The following is a 17909-nucleotide window of genomic DNA, read 5'->3' as shown; positions in this document are numbered from 1 at the left end:
GATTGAGTTTTGTCTGAGGTTTGTCTTGATGGGTTCCAGAAAAATAATGTAAATGAAGTTATATGCCTGGATCTATAATGGGCGGTTATAACCCAAACCAGACTTTCAAGTGGTGAGGGTGTAGGGAGTATTAAGAACAAGAATTATGGCTTGGAAGCCTATTTGGCTACAAACTGGAAATAAGCCCTTGGGGGACACATCTAGTGTCCCACTAATTACTTTCTTCATATTTGAGCAGTGTCCAACAGCACAGTGGACATTTTCCACTTGGATAGACCTAGTATAGCCAGTATTCAATTGCAGGGAAGCACTTATGGAAGAGGATATACATGCTGGGTGGGTTTAGCTCTTCGTGTTTTGTTAGCAGGTTCTTATGTTCATGGTCTTTCTTGTACTTATTTCTGATGGATGTAATGGAATCAAACCAAAACAAGTCTCATTTTGGAGCAGATGAGCAACATCAAGAGTAACCATGAATAACATGCCAACCCTTTCTGGCAAGAAGAGAGATAGATAGATATAAAGAAGCTCAAAAGGCATGCAAGTCTAGTCTGGCTATCATGGCAACAATTTTCTGGAGAATGGAGTAAGAAAATTGTTGTTATGTGTAACTAGTTCTTCACTATTATGATGATTTTGACATTTAGACATTATGAGGAAAACTGCAGATTTGGATGAAAGAATTTGGGAGGGGAAATTCTCAAGGGGAAGAGGAAGGTTATAACAATATGGTTGAAAGACAGAACCCAAATTGAGATTGTGTTGGAATTTCACAAGTCCAGGAAATGCTGAAGATTTGCCTTTACACGGGAATGGGAGGATATGAAAACCTGTAGATTAGTGATAATATGGAAACTAACCACCTTCTTTGATATTTTCATTATTATGCAAAATATCTCACTTACCATATCCATGGAGCACCAGACACTATTAACATGATATAACAACATGGTATTTTGCTACATTAGCAAACACTGTATCACATCCATTATAGAATGCCAGAATAGATGTTTAACAGCTTGGGAAGCCTGCCATTCCTCCTTTATTCCCTTGCATTCACAATACACATATTGTCATGATTCTAGAAGGATGAATATTAAAAAGTATTCCAAAACCGCCTTCTAAAGAACTTGAAAGTCAAGAGATGTCAGACTGAGAACCACACCAGTTATATTATGTAAGGTCAGGTACAGAAACATTCATCCATGGAGAAGACAATAAACTTTAGTTCATGGGGGAAATCAATCTTTAAAATGGAAAGGAATGTTAGGGACAGCTTACATTTTCCCAAGAGAGAAGAAGAAACCGAATTTTTGAGATGATTAACATAAAATTTTGTTAGACTATTGTACAAAGTGCTATACTGTATTTTGGGCAAATAAAGGAACCAGCATTACTGCCTCCACTCTAGCATAAACAGCACCTGCTACTAAAATTTCCTGTCATGTTCGCTTGATTATTTTCAGAAAAATAACACTCAAAGACTTAAATATCAATTGGTGTTCCAAGAGTTACTTATATGCATGATTCAAACAATCAACCTTTTCTCTCTTGGTCAAATTTCAAGAGAAAGAAAACCATATGTCGCAGTGAAAGGTAAGTGGAAAAACCCAAGAGGCTAATATGTGTCAAGACAATATACAAGATATCTGCAGATGGAATATTGTCGAAAATCCTCCACCATTTCTAGTTGTCTTTAAAGTAGGCATTTCTCATGCTCTGTGCACACAAATTAACATTCGTAAAGCACTTGAATATTATCAAACCTAAACCTATAAATGTAAACATGTTGTCTTCAGTGTTCAGACTGAGCTAAGCTCAGAGGAAAAGACTGTAAGAAAATGAGAGCAATAGTGAACTTTACCCAAAAGATAAATCTGGAATCATTCTGAGAGTTCAGTTAGCATCTTTTTGGTTTGGTTTTTTTTTACTTCACTTATCTCTGAAGTATGCTTCTCTAATGTTTTTGGTTTCAGCTGAAGGATGGGAATACTGAAACAGCCACCAGAGGTAAGCTTATCAGTACAATCAAACCCAGCTCTCATAAACCTTAAGAAGTATTAGCAAACTGGGGGAAATTCCCATCCTCAAGGTTTCCAAGCCAACATAACTTTGGAGAAGTCCCTGTAGTGCTGGGTGATGATCTAAACTGAACATTCAAAATGATAGTTCACTCATCATAGGAAAACAGCACAGTCTCAGGACTAAAGTTCCAGGGAAAGATTATGATATGGAGTTTACAATCAAGCAAGGGAGGTGATGTGCTTCTATTATACGACAAAAGCCCTGCTAGCAAGGCTAGAGATGATGTAATGCCATTTTCTGACCATGAAGAAAAATATGTGATGGGTGAGAGTTAAAAAGAGGTATTCAATGCATGCAGTTTTTCATTCTCTACCATTTTTAATGGCCTGGGCACACATAAAACTAATTCCAGCCTGAAAGTTGCAGGGAGAAAATAACTTAAAACCCCTCTCCTCTCCAAACCTGAATATTCACAAGAGAAAAAATGGTTTATACAAAATGAAATAGAAAAAAAACCCATATTTACAAATGAAATGAATGCCTTCTCAGCTGCCCTTGTTAGAGGATTCAGCATTGCCATTTTGTGTTCTGCAGATTGCTAGGCAAGTATCACTTTCTTCAGAGGAGGAGGAGGAGAGGAACTGCAAGTTGTTCAGCTCCTCCAGCCATAGAGAGGGCACTGCCCCTTCCATAACTTGCCCAGTAAATCCAGAAGTGGGAGGAGAATTCCCATTTCACAAAATGTTCATCCTTACTCCATTTACCCCAAAACAAGGCCTTCAATTGGTTTAAATGCAGGAAAGGTATTAAGATGAAGCCAAGTGTGCTGTGGTTGGAAGAATACATGAGAGGAGGAGCAGCTGCAGGAAATGTGGCTTGGAAAAAGAATGCCTGCTTCCAAAGTTCAGGGCCTGTGCTTCTCTGTGCATCCAGTTCAACTGCAACATACCAGATATAGCAAAAGAGCATTTTTGCCATCCTTTCCTGTTAGGAAAGCCGAAGAGCAGACCCATGAAAAAGTGAGACACTTTGCCACATATTTGGGAAGCAACAGTGGACTCATTGCCCTTGCCTGAGGTTCCTGCTGTAAATGAAACAATGTCACTTCTATCATGTACATAGTTTTAACTTGCATTTACAGTAGTCTTCTGCTGCAGCAAAACTGTGGTTACCAATACTATATGTGCTGCAAACAGGGCCAGCACAACTCTGAAGTTGCTAAATGGAAAAAAACAACACTCCACTTGTTCAGTTTAGCACCTCCTGGTCTCCTCCTTAATTTCCACCCTACCTCTTTCTACCTCTCTTGCCAGCCCCCACCACGCCACCTGTGTGATCTGATGTTTCATCTCCTCCTGCCCTGTGGAAGACAAGCCATGTATTTCCACAACACTATAATTATCAAATATAAGTATATATTCAATAAATACACATATACACATGTCTGAGTTGTGCTGGCCCTATTTGCACCACCACCAGCACCATCTTGCACTTTCTGCTCCAAAAGTAATGCTTCAACACCAACAGCAGAGAAAGCCTTTCATCTCATAAACTCATTCTGTAAGATAAGCAATAGCAGTGAAAGATGATTGAGTCCTCTCCCCCTCCCCCCACTCTCAGTCAATCTGAACAATCAGAGTTTTCTGAGTTCTCAATCCTGTTTTTCTTTTTATTCTTTCATTTTTATTTGCCCCTTCGATTCCTTTGTATCGCAAAGGCTTGCTCTGCTGGGTTTATCAACTAAATATCTTAGCAATGCTAAATTTATTTATTTATTTTTCATCACTGACGATTTTGTAAACTATTATTCATGTGATTAAATTTGTGCATAAACCAACCCACATTTGAGAGTTCATGATTTCAAAATTAAAAATGAGTTGTTCATGAGTAGGGTAAAATCTGCCATTCTCCCCTCCCTCGGGTGTCAATTTTTTAATTTTCTTAAGACTTTTTCTGGGAGTCACTTCATCTCATTGGCATTCACGTATGTAATTCCAACTCATTTTCCAGAAATGCCCTCACTAGATTATGGTGACTGCATTACTGGCTGCAGCTGCGCAAATGTGAAACCACTCCTCATTATAAATATACCACGATTTAAGTACATGTTGACACACTTATATATGCACTGATCCATATTTCAGCCTTTAACCCACAGGGTCATCATAAGAGAACTGAGTGGATCTCTGCATGCTATCAGCATATACTGTATGATGTTGACTCCACGCTATTTTATATCGCATCAGTTTTGTTTAAAATACAAGAATTACATCTTCTTTATGCCCATATCATCTCTTCTACCTTTCACCTTATGCCACACTCTCATATCTGTACTATCACAGTCTGACGCTAAAAAACCTTGAAATTCTGTGGCCACTGACCCCACTCATATGTAGACCTCATCTCTTCCATGCCCTGCATTTCCAATTGTGAAAACACAAGCTAAGCTACTAAGCTCTGACATGTGATGGCCAGGAATGGAACTGCGAGTGAGGAAATGAAAAGAGATAGTCAGGTGAGAGGGAATGGGGAAAGAAAGAGGTGGCACTTCTCATCAGTGCTGCCTAAGCAGACCTCCAATATTCCTTTAAGAAAAAAACAGAAGCAGAAGAGTAGCAAATGGGAACTAGGTCTGAACCCACCACCTGCCCCTCCCACACTTTGCATTTCCTGAACCATCCCCTCCCATGCTTTTCCTCATCACTCAGACATCAGATTCAATACTGGAAAGTTTCTCATAAACATGCCCGTTGCTGGAGCCATTGAAAGCCCTGGGGTTTTTGTTGTTAGGCACACAGGGGTTGGACTGGTTCCCTATACAGATGTCCTTCTGGAAACGGGCTGGCACAGCCCCATGAAGGGCTGAGACCACTGGCTTGTTGGTGGTGACAATGGCTCGGAAGTCTGGCCTAGCCTTAGGCCCTCCTGCCACCACAGGCTGCCTGAAGAAATAGGATTTGCTGCCATGGAGCAAGCACTGGTCATCCCCAAAAGTAGGGATGAAAGGGTTTTGAGTGACCCGGTCAGGGTAGAGCGACTTGCTGAGCATATAACCACCACTAATGCCAGGATTGTTGTGATGGTGGTGGCTGGTAGCGGGCACTGAGGACTTGTTGTTGGCAAATGTGGACTCGCTTGCTGGCATCTCAAACATATGAGCATAGGGGCTTCCTTCCAAAAAGCGGCCCTTGTCTTTCAGGCTCACACTACGGGGTGCCAAAGCTGCTTCTTCCTTTTGCAGATCCACAAAGGTGTCATAGGAGTGTTGCCGACGGAGCTTGTTGCGATTCTTTTTCTGCACCTTGGACGCAGAGTTGGATGGGCTCTGCGGATACTTGGTAGTGGAGGTGCTGGTTGCCACTGGCACAGGAGCAGAGGGTTGATCCAGCTCTTGGAGGGAGTTGTCCTCACTGATGTCATAGAGGTTGCCTGCCTTCTTGCAGGCTTCACACCGAATGCATGGCTGACGGGTGGAGTTCTGGCCCACCACCGTTGGAGTGTAGTTATGCAGCTTAGATGGGCAACTACGGCAATAATTAGCCCCTGGTCGTTCCTCCCAATCAAGATTAGTGAGGTTTTTTTCCCATGGTGCTGGTACCCCACTCACAGCACTGTGCTTGTGCTCATTGTTTGCTCCAAATTCCCCGGACCCATGTTTGTGGTGGTTCCGATTGGTGCATGTCCCTGCTCCCCCTATTGCATCACGCTTGAAGTCATCTCCCCGCTCTTTATAAATATCTGTCAGATCCACATGTTCCCAGTGTGGTGAGTTCTCCTTAGCCCGGAACTGGTCCAAATAGAAATCCCTTAGCCCTTCCTTGTCCCTGAAGTAGCGCTTGTGGTCAGGGGAACGGGGACGCCGACGATAGGCCAACTCAATCTCATCAAATTCTCTCCGTGACTTAGCTGAAGCAGGTCGTTTCTTTAGGCTATCCTTATACTGTTGTTTTCGTCGCTTTGCAGCATTGCCCTCAATGTTGCCATAAGTCACCGTATGAGTAGATATGTCTGAGACATCAGAACGGATCAAGTCATCATGTGCCCCTCCTCCACTGTACCGGTCACTCTTGAAAGACAATTTGCCATAGAGGTCGCCTAGCTGGCCATGTTTGGCTGGCGGCAAGCCAATATCTAATGGCTTCTTACTGAGAGACCGTGGCTGGGCGGAAAAGGGTGGATTATCACAGTCATACAGTCCATCTATGGAGCTGGCACTGCCTATGCTATGGGGGCGATGGTGGTGGTGATAATGGTCTTGGTAAACATTACTTTCTTTCAACTGTAAATTGCCAAAGGTCCTTTCTACCTCACTAATGTAGTCACTGAAAAGGTTCTCCTCACAGGGGGGGTTGTTATAAGATTTGCAGTCAGAATGAGTGAAGCTGCGACGATGCTCAGAGATATCATAGACAGATGATTCACGACGGATGAAATCCAGGGCACTTTGTGGTGAGCCATTGACCCCTGAAAGATTTGCCATGTTCTTTGCTGTTCGGAGCAGGCGCAAAATATTAGAATGGGTATTGTTCATGGTGGCAGTGGGGGAGTTCATTGAAGAATGGCGGTCTTCAATAGCCACTCCATGAATGCAGCTATAAATACCCTATAATGGAAAAAACAGATAGTGTTTAGCAGAGAAGTACAGCAAAGACACTACAAAGCTTGGAAGACAGACTAAAAATCTCATATTTCACAAGAAAGTATTCTGTTGTTAGCTTTCTTTTCGTATTGTTCAAATATGAGATATACCTGCTGCTACCATCTTCTTTTACCTTTTCATTTCTATTTTTGAACTTTGTCCCTCTATTTTCTTCTCATCCTTAAATTGCAAGAAATCTAGAAAATAATCCAGCTCTTTATTGAATGACAATATTGAATGTCTTAGACATCATTGCAAACACTTCTTAGAGTGAGTCTCAGGAATGCTTTTAAAACCACACATTACTTTCAGATATTTATATGGCCGCTGTGGTCAGAAGTGTTAGCAGTTAGACACCAGCTGCAGTTCTTTCTCAGTTTTTTTAATGAACCCCCTGTACACACCAGCCTTAAAGGCCGGGTTTGGGGAGTAGCGCCTACAGGATGCAGCACCAAAGGAGCACTATAAAGCTTTTTGCGGCTCCTTTTTGTGTCCTGGAAAGGCCAGATCAGGGCCGCAACATGAAATTGCCATGGCCCCGATTTGGCAAACTGCCTACAGTTTGCACAGCCCCTTAGCCACTGTCTTCCATTGTCCTGGTAACTCTTCTGCTCAACAACTATAGAATGCCTGGAGGTGTTTGGGAGGCTTCATCTCCTGCAAAAGAATCCTATTATCCATGTTGACAACCCAGCTATGCACTGGGTACAAGTAGACTGATAGTGCTTTATCCACTATTCTAGGGATGGGGAAAGTCTAACCCTGAACCCCTGGGCCTGATTTTTGCAGACCCACAACCCAAAAAATTTAAAATTTGCATTTAAATTTAAAAATTTTAAAACTGTGCTGTTTTGAAGGTTAGTTTTGCCCCAGTCCAGGTCAAAATGATCCAAAACTGGCTAAAAATGTGGCAATTTATATCTCCCATACTCTCAGAGCCCCCCAACCTAAAACATCATCATCATCATCATCATCATCATCATTATCATCCTTTATTTATATAGCACTGTAAACGTCTCCAAAAGCTGAAAATGAACCAAAATGGTGACCAGAAGTGACATAATATCACATCCAGTGCAACCTGAACAGAATGATGCAGTTTGCAGAAGAGCTGCAGAGACAAAATTGGCACCTGTGCCCTCTACAGTTGCCCACCCCTGCACCACACTGATTTCCTGTTAGTTTCTGGGCATGATTCATAGTGTTGATTGTTACCTGTGATGCCCTAAATGAGGCCAATACTCCCTTTAGAAAGTATTATTTAAGATATTGGAATGGGCCTGTGAAAAGATTTGTTCACTGAGGAATTAGAGATTGTCAAGCCAAGGCTTTGAGTACAAAATATTAATTCACTTGGCACAGGCTGCTGTTCCTCTGAGCAGCCTCCAGTCCTTGGTATTCATCTTATTCACAGCTATTGACCCACAATGTCATAGGAGTTCTAATGCTTCTTTCCCAATCAGGGGCAAAGATATCAGAATAAAATTGGGAAGCAGTACAAAACAGATCTTTTCAAGGTGTAACTGAATGCTCAGTTTTCTAAAAAAAAAGTTGCAAGTTTTTAAACAGTTTAATTATCTTAAAATATTTTTCAACCAATGATAACTACTTCTAAACCATATTTCATCAGAAAAGGACACAAACCGGAGAATTTAGCATGGGAAAGCCTGTTTTTACATGAAATTTTAATTCTTCCAGGGGCATCATTTAAGGTATTAATATTGGCTGAGCAGTGTAGTCTTGTGTAATAATAGTCTCCCACTGGACCAAGAGCTGTCTCCTCTTGCATTTTTACCATAGCTGATAGTAAAATCCCATAAAGGAAAGTAGTGATCTGAATCAACAGTATTAGTTAACAAACAAATAGCATTTAGCAACAAACTAATCAGAACTTATGATGGTAGAATATAACATAATTTATGAATGTATTTATAAAACAATGTGCATTCTCAATTCCTTTCCAGTTAGGATAGTTCAAGATGAACAATGCCACATTTTTAAACTATGAACTATTGGCAGAAGACAAACTGACCAAAGTTCAGATATGTAAGATAATGACAGAGAGGGGGAACACTGGGGGATTCAAATTTATGCATAACTGAACTGAGATAAATTATTTAATAGGAATGAGAGAATTGTATTTAGAAATGACACTTTTTTATCTTTGGATTAAAATCTGCCCAGAAACCCTGAAAACAAAAGTCATCTGAAAATTAAAAACAATTCATAGCTGAAATTCCACAGTTTCTTTAGAGTTCTTCACTGCGCTGGTCCAGGATACTTTACTGACCAAGGTAGAGCCCAAATGCTATTAACAGCTTCTCCCCCATCTCTTTCTCCACCTGTCCCATTCTGCTTTTTCCATCCCCTTAGTTTTACCCACCTACTTTTGATCATACAATTAAAGAAAGCTTGTTGCAGAGAACAGTGGGATTGTTAAACTGCAAATGCCACAAACTGAATTTAAAACCTCTAACTCTAGTACACATCACTCTGGCATGTTCTATGATGGATTTTCTATATCCATCTATATTTATATGCATCTATATCTGTATGCATGGCTCTAGCATGAATAACTCTGGCAATTTCTATATCTGAATATCTATATCTATATGGATATTTTCTATATGTGTATGCTATGCATATATGTATATACATAGATTTTTACAGACCAACTTCTTGATTGGGAGTGGAGAGGCAGACATGTGCAGAAAAATGGTCTACATATACTCAAAGATTCTCACTTGTAATTCTCCACCTTTGATTCACTGGATGATTTTTATAGCTATCTACTTATTGCTGCACTTGCAGTAGGTCAGTGTCTGCTAATTGAAATACATAATTCCTTGTTAACCTTTAAGAAACACTCTTCTAATAAAGAGTGAGCACATGCTAGTACGGGGGGGAGGGGGATGTGATTACCAATCAAACTGAATTTGATAGGTTGTATGCTGAGATCTCATGCTTTGGGACAACCTTTCTCAACTTGACAGTTAAGAATCACAGAACTAACTAAGGGTCCAAACAGATAGGCCAAAATAAAACTGCTTCAGGTCATTTTGGAGGTATGCTGTCTAAATGATGTATGTGTCCTAAGAGGCCGGAAGCCACACCAAAGCCACGCTCCAGTCCTAAGGACTGGAGCACTGCTTTGGCACAGCTACTGGCCTCTTAAGATGTGTGTGTCATTTAAACAGCATACCTCCAAAGTGACCTGTGTGTGGCCCTTAATTACTCTATTATTAGTGTTGATGTGAAGTCGAAGGCTTTCATGGCCAGCATCCATAGTTTTTTGTGGGTTTTTTGGGCTATGTGGACATGTTCTATAAGAGTTTATTCCTGATGTTTCGCCAGCATCTGGGGCTGGCATCTTCAGATATCTCTGAAGATGTCAGCCAAAGATGCTGGCGAAACATCAGGAATAAACTCTTATAGAACATGGCCACATAGCCCGAAAAACCCAGAAAAAACTACTAGTGTTGATGTTAATTTCCCACATTTTGATGTTTAACAGTATTTAAAATGTTCAAACGTAAGTCCCAAGTTCTGAGCACACAGCTAATAACACAGCTTCTTCTCCAAGCAGTAACATAACAAATTACATATAAAAAGTAACATTCTGTCGTTTTCATCTACATCAAATGTATTTTAATTCCAAATAAGGCTGGAAAACAGACAGACAAAATGGAACTGATGAAAGTCTACCCAGTGCTTAAAATTTGGGCGAGGTAGAATAATTTGAAATAGGTTTTTTCCCCATTATCTTCAGGGAAGGGCAACAACCCCCCACACTGCCACTCACACACACACGTATAAAAACTTCAGTATTGTGGTGGGGAGATGTTGTCACTCTTTTGGATGTGGGGGAGTAGCATATTTTTGATCAAATGGCCAAGAGCTTTAGTAAGTGGGGGCAGTTTTACCACATTTCTCCAACAGAAAAGAAACATACTGGCTTGGCTGGGATTGGAGGGCCAAATGCCATTTCATTTAAAAAGAATAATAATGTTCCAAATAATGCTATATGATGATATATCAATATTCCCAAAGACATGGGATGAGGGGAGAGATGGCTGCTGTCTAAGGTGTAACTGTTTCTATCTATTCTCCCCCACATCAACTTTGCTGGGATGCAATGTCTAGCAAAGATATGATAAGGAAGAATGCTGCCCAGTAAAAACTTTGGAGTGTTATGGTGTGATCTAAATAATATTGGAGGTAACTGCCTGAATTGGCTCAGATGAAGGAAATAGTTGTGGCCACAACTCTTCCACCATTTTACCTGTACGTACTCACCCTGCTGATTGAGAAAACAACACCAGGCTTGCCAGAGCAGACACCCATGAAGCAGTGGCGGAATTGCCAATAAAAGAGATGTTCACAGATGAAGGTGATAAGACTGAGGGCCATGGCTGCTCCCAACATATAGAAGACTCCAGCCATGTTATCTATGTCCAGCTGGCTGCTCATGACCTCATTCTTCTCATTGTGGCAAATGCCAGTGAGCCAGAGAGCTTCAAGCTCCTCCATCTCTCCTGTAAGAAAAGGTGGGAAGGAATAAAAGTGAACATTGGATGAGACTGCTCCCAGGTTCTCATGAAAACAGACTTGTAGTGACTTCCCAAAGACCACGAGTGAGTTCATAGGTAAAGGAGGTCTTGGATGTTTGCGGCAAGGTCACTGTTTAGTCTGCTATCAACTGGATGGATGGCTATACAGTTGGCCCTCATTATCCACTGATTTTTTTATACATGGATTCAAGCATCCACGGTTTGAAAATATTCAAAAAAAAGTATAAATTTCAAGTATTAAACCTTGATTTTTCCATTTTATATAAGGGACACCGTTTTGCTATGCCACTGTATTTAATGGGACTTCAGCATACATGGATTTTGTTATTCACGGGGAGGGGGGGGTTTCCTGGAACCAAACCTCAGCAGATAACAAGGGTCCAGTATATAACATAATTGATAGTTGTGTGCAAATGATCATTGTTTCATTAGTTCAGATCACTGTTGCAACCCCATTATCATGAGGTCAACATTTTCCATATCTCAGACATTCATTTGCAAGCTGAAACAAATGCAAATCCATTCTATTACAGATTTTAAAATTACAGCAAATATCATATTACCCCATAACTTGATAAATGTGTACACTTTATGTATGTAAAGCAGACTGAGCCTGGAGGTATGTTTTTTTTAAAGTCCATAATTTGAGGGTGATAGCTTCACTAAACTGTATAAAACAGATAATGCAACCACTTTTGAATGTACAATCGGTCCTACTGATCAACAGTTTTTTTATCCACGGATTCAAGCATCCATGACTTGAAAATATTTTTTAAAAAGTATAAATTTCAAATAGCAAACCTTGAGTTTGCCATTTTATATAAGGAATATCATTTCGCTATGCCATTGTATTTAATAGGGTTTGAGCATGTACAGATTCTGTTATCCACAGGAGATCCTTGAACCAAACCCCAGCGGATTGTAAACAGAAACTTCAGGAATGGGAGAGTGTCAGTGAGGTGAGATTAGGCACTTTATTACTGGAAATTAAAAAGCACCAGTACTTTTAAATCAAGGATAGATTACCTGATGTTTTGGGGCGACGGGTTCCATACATCTTGTTTAAATGCTGTTTATTCATATAGGTTTTCTTCAGTAAGGAATAATTTTCAGACATTTTGGAAACATAATGCTATGGCTAGAATTCAGTTACTTTTCTTCTGCTATTGGAATAATGGAAACGGGAGCAATTTTGAATATATTTCCCTCCTCCTTGAGTGTCCCATACCTCCACAATCTACTCCAAAGGGATCTTGCAGTGGCTTCTACTGAGATACAATATTCCTCATTCCATTTGTGGGAGAATTCTTAATTAATATGTATACAGCAAGAAAAAAAGGACTTTTAAAAAGAATTGTCAGTAATGGAATAAGGCACCTAATCTCACTTCACTGACCATCTCCCATTCCTGAAATTTCTGTTTACAATCAGTACATAAAAAATGTATGATATAGTTTCTAAACATATTGTCTACAGCTGGTCTTCATTGGTGGTCTCCCATCCAAGCACTAAACAGGGATAACCCAGCTTAATTTCAAAGATCAGACAAGATTGGATGCCTTTATGATATTTCAGCCTACCTTATCCAGTAACATGTCTTAATTAGTGTCTTTAATATGTACTCCCTTTTTACAGTTAAGTGATAATCTCACAAAAATAATTATGCCTATGATGGAATGTATAAAGAAAGCAAAATATAATGTGTTAAATTAATAGTGTTCACTACACTTGTTTGAAGAGGCATCTTTTAATGTTCTGCAGTCCAATTATTATCCTTAAACCACCTTCTGTATACAGGACTGCAAAAAGCAAGCACACATACATGCAGATTAAAAACTCCTGATTCATATACAAATCATAAATACTTTATAACCTTCCAAAAGAAAAAAAGAGATTTTCAGGGGAAAGAAATCTTAGCTAATCTCACTGTATAGATTACATATAGATTACATTTTCCTTAGAGTATTTACATTTCTAGCCCTGACATGCTACAATATTTTAAACAGTCTGGACCTGTTTGCAGAGGCCAAATAAACAGGCCTCCCCATCACTGTCCTTTTGGCAGGGAGTCCAGAGGATGCATGGCCCCAAACCCTTAAGTATGGCATTAATAAACTAGACAACCTCTGTCCCATTCAGCATCAAACCTGGAGTTTACCCTCTTAACAAACATTTTAAAACCCTTGTGGTGATGTAGAGAAGGAAAAAAAAATGGCCTAATAACATTCTCCCGCAACTTCCTAGAAAGAGGTTTGTAGATAATAAAAGCAGAGAGGGGTTTAGATTGGGGGGGGGGGGGGAAGATTTTTCCAAGAACAAAACTATTTTTTCCCATTTGCTCTCTTTAAAAAATATATATTTCACTGATAAAAGTGAAAAGACTGACAAATCCCATTCTATGTTTTTCTTCAGAATTCCCAGATCAACCTCTTTTTAAGAAATGAATGAACCTTCCATGCCCCAGTTCTATTTCCAGTTACACTGCATTTACATTTGCTATTACACATGAAGATTATATGGAATATGGGAGGGAATAATAATAATAATAATAATAATAATAATAATAATAATAATAATAATATTTATTTGTATTCCACTTAATCTCAAGGAATCCAAGTGAATTACAGAAGTAAAACAAGATACAGTTTAAAGAGAAATGCATTAAAAATTCCAAGATCCTCCTGAGATGCCCACCTTTATTAATTTTGCATTTAAATATATACTGATAAACGACAATATACATATCTGTTCACTTACTACATTTGTAGCCCATTCTTCCATCTAGGTGTTTAGGGTACTTCTTCTGATCATGAGAAAATTAACTGACCACCCAAACAAACATTGACATTAATTATGTTTCAAAGATCCATAATCTTTGCATGAATAATGGAAAATGAGAGAATAGATTTCTGTAAGTTTTGAAACATCTTTAGGAGAAGATCCTCTCCTACCTCCTCATCCAAATCACTTACCATCACCAAAAAGCTGTAGAATTGCCAGGTCCACTTGTCGTTTCCAGCCTGAATTCTTCTGGATGGCAATGCCATAGCCCGTGGAAGCAAAAACCTTCCCACTGCCAATTGTCACCAGCTTGCAACCTTCATCTCTGCCAGCCATGTAGTTTAGCACAGCTGCATCATAGATAAAAGCATCCAGTTTCCTGCAATGTAAAGAATCAAAAGTAAAAATTCAAAACAGTAAAGCGGTCTCTGGGCAAACTTAAATCATTACATACTGCTGAAAGAAGAGCAGAACTCAAGCATAACCTAATAACAGCAAAGACAAGAAGCTAGGCTTATTGATCTCAGGGCCTCCCTCTGAGCACCCAGTTTTTGTGGGGCAGCTCTAGGCAGGAGTTGAAGATTCTCCAGTTTTGCAGATTCTCCAGTTTAGAAGAGCTCAACTCTGGGCAAGAGGAAAAGGCTATGTGTAAATGCTGAGATCAGCTAGTAGAGCAGCATTTTGCTACAATTTCAAAGGCTCAATTGAGTTGTTATTACAACTTAACAAATTCTGGGGAGGGGGTGTTTATGTATTTATCATCCTGCTTCCCCCCAGTTGTTGTGTCAGGTCTCACCCTCCATATTTCAGCACCTTCTGGTTATAAGCAAGCACGCTAGATTAAATGTTCCTTTTCCCAAATAAGTAAAAAAAAAAAAATCCCCTCTTTTCAGCTTGATCTGGGAGCAGTCCCTTTCGTTAAAATTTCTGTCTTAATTTCCAGACAAGAAAAATATGGTCTGTGTGTCTGTATCCTTGTGTTTGAATGAGACATTGTAAGCAACTGTGGTTGGTACTTGATACATAGCACTCAATGACATCACCAGGGACCATCCCTAGGTCTCAGGTTCTAGCCTTGAAACTTCAGGCCCTGGGATGATCCTAAACAATACAGGAAGCTATACTATTGGATATTTTGTAATCAATACTGGGTGAGAAAGAAACAAGCAGAGCAGTGTAAACATTGACAGCAATTTCCTGCCATAGAATTTTAAGCCACTATATATGAGCAACCACATTCACTACTGAGCAGCGCCTCCTGTTCCAGCTACAAATAAAGTGTAACAGTTTGCCAACATGCCTACCACAACTACACAATGAAGTAAGGCAGTAATGTATACCACTTCTAAACCAAACAGCTGAAAGATAGTGCTAAGCAAAATGTAATTACTCAAATTAGAATTGGCCTGGACCCCTGCTCTTGTGAAAAGTCTCAAGGGCATCTTTAAAGATGACAAGTGGTTAGAAGATCATGCTATGTCTCCCTGTGAGGGCAGTAACTTCAGCTTTTTATTGCCCCACTAACCTCATGCTAAGGAATAGAATCACTGGTGAGTTGTGGTTTTATTTTTAAAGGCTATCATCAACTACAGCTCCTGCTGATATTTCTCTGAAAACATGGTCCTGGGCAGCCTTCTAAGATTCTTCTTATTTCATTCCCTCTGATATCAGAAAAAGGTTGACCTGCAGAATATTCTTTTAAAAATTTTCCACCATTCCACTGTTTTTGTGGAAGATGGCTGCTATTCAGCTCCCAAAAGAGTTTGCTTTTTAAAAGAAAAAAGAGAATGTATTCAGCATATAAATGCTGCGGGGCCAATTCCTCATGTAAGTGATGGTGAGACAGAAAGGAGACTGGTGCTGTCAAACAGTGAATGTACAATGTCCTGAGCCAAAACAAAGGATTGTAATCTTAGCATTACAATCAGTGGAACACTACAGCAGAACAGCTACACATCTTTTTAGAGGTGGGCAACTTTGATCGGTCTAGAAACCACTTTTACAAACATCTGATCCTCCCACTGCCCATATACCCTGCTGCTGCACCCATCACTGACATTTGGTGGTGGTATAGGAAACGGAAAATAAATAAACCACATACAGTTTTCTCAGTTGCTTCAGTACAAATGTGTGGGGCTACCAACACACACACACACACACTGTTGTACCACTGACATTCAGCAATGTGTCACCAACCTCAGCAGCAACTGCAGGGGCTGAAGCCTGATCTAGGAGCTTCGGTGTTTTTGTTTAAACAATTGAACTCAGTTTTGAAAAACTCAACAATAATTGAGAGACAGTTCAAAATCAGTTTTCAGGATGACATAGGAAGAATACTGAGGTCAAACAAAACAAAGATATATGTTCAGAGTCTTAGAAATCAATGGGTAGAAACCACCAACACTCAACACAAGGCAAAAGTTAACAAACCTCACAACTGTGTTTTCTCAGATAAGTTTGTTAAATGCTTTATAATCATTATGTTAAATAACATGGTGACCAGTCAGTAAAGGAAAATAACAGCCAGTTCTCTTCCAGTTTACAAAAATTGCCCTGCCTAGTGACCTGGAAGGATCCTGGAATAGATTGCCAGGTACACTTTGTTCTCACGTTCTTCTAAGTATTTCACTTGTATTCTCAGGGAACCTGACTGTCTATACGGAGATCTTTCCCTATCAGTAGAAAGATCAGATTATTTTGCCAGTGAATGGAAGGTAAGAGAAAAAAGAGAGAGGAATGGTAGATTAAAACAGCCTTGGCAATGCATACATAGGGCTTATAGGATTGATCAGATAGGTTATGGAAAGCTTTTGGGAACCAACAGTAGCTCCATGGTAAGGATACAAATCTTTATTTTGAATGAAAAATGTCAAAGGTTTTCTCCCTGCTAGGTGAGATTATAATTTTTAAATTATTTTTCACATTTTGGGAATTGGGAGAGACAATTTTGCAAATTTTTTGCATGAAATACATGATTCAGTGCAGAAAAACACAGAGGGAACAATATGTGCCAAAAGTCTTGAAATGTGAAAAATGTCATGGTGGCTGGCCACTTTTTGATGGGGTTATGGCAACAAAATTATTCTTCACATTCTTATTCCAAGGAAGAGACAAACACTATCATAGACACTTTTCATGAAATAATCTGAATCATGGAGTGGGCCCTTTATATATATATAATATCAACTTTAAAAATAAGAGCACTCATGAATGATTGTCCTGCACACAAATATTTAAATAAATGGGTATGTGTATTACATCCACACTGTGTCTGCATTTCTTGCAGTAATCATGGGCCTAAATCTAGTTTTTTAGTCTCAATGAGAATAAACCTACTGAACAAGTGGGAACTTGGTAAGTCAATTGTACAGACTCTATTCATTCAAATAAAATAATAAAAAAATAAACATTTTATTTATATTTCCCGCTTCTCCCAAGATCGAAGCCAGATTCCAACAGAATATAAAACAGAGAACAATATAAGCACTTACAATTTACAATTTAAAATATAATCACCATAATATGATAATAATTTGTTAAAACAATCTATAAAAACATTATCAATCTAACAACATACGATATCAATCATAACCTATTTTGGGCTTGAGTTAATTTCTGTAATGTATACTTTATAACGAATTGGAAGGGTATGCCAATTGAAAAAGGTAGGTTTTTAGCATCTTCTTAAAAACTTCTAATGTAGGGATACACCGTATCTCCTCTCGGAGATTATTCCAATATGAAGGGGCCATAATCGAAAAAGATCTTTGATGGGTAGATTTTAATCTTACTCTGGGGAGCTCTAGTATGGTCTAGTTGGAACTAACAAACTTGATTTTGGCCATGATGTTCAAAGCTGCCTTATCCAATAGTGTTTAAGATACCCAAAATGA

General features: G+C 39.3%; 1 protein-coding gene across 1 annotated transcript in view; it reads right to left on the bottom strand.

Moving 5' to 3' along the window:
• Positions 1-376: 376 nt before the first annotated feature.
• Positions 377-17909, bottom strand: part of GRIN2B (glutamate ionotropic receptor NMDA type subunit 2B) — a 336121-nt gene continuing 318588 nt past the window's right edge. The window contains exons 11-13 of the mRNA XM_042470225.1: positions 14208-14395; positions 10961-11199; positions 377-6628 (exon numbers count right to left, since the gene is read on the bottom strand). Of these exons, the coding sequence (XP_042326159.1) occupies positions 4730-6628; positions 10961-11199; positions 14208-14395 (2326 nt within the window). The 3' untranslated portion in view covers positions 377-4729. The remainder of the gene's footprint in view (positions 6629-10960; positions 11200-14207; positions 14396-17909) is intronic.

The sequence above is a fragment of the Sceloporus undulatus genome, chromosome 5 (genome assembly GCF_019175285.1).
Source record: "Sceloporus undulatus isolate JIND9_A2432 ecotype Alabama chromosome 5, SceUnd_v1.1, whole genome shotgun sequence".
Classification (NCBI taxonomy): Eukaryota; Metazoa; Chordata; class Lepidosauria; order Squamata; family Phrynosomatidae; genus Sceloporus; species Sceloporus undulatus.
This window is presented reverse-complemented; position numbering and strand designations above follow the sequence as displayed.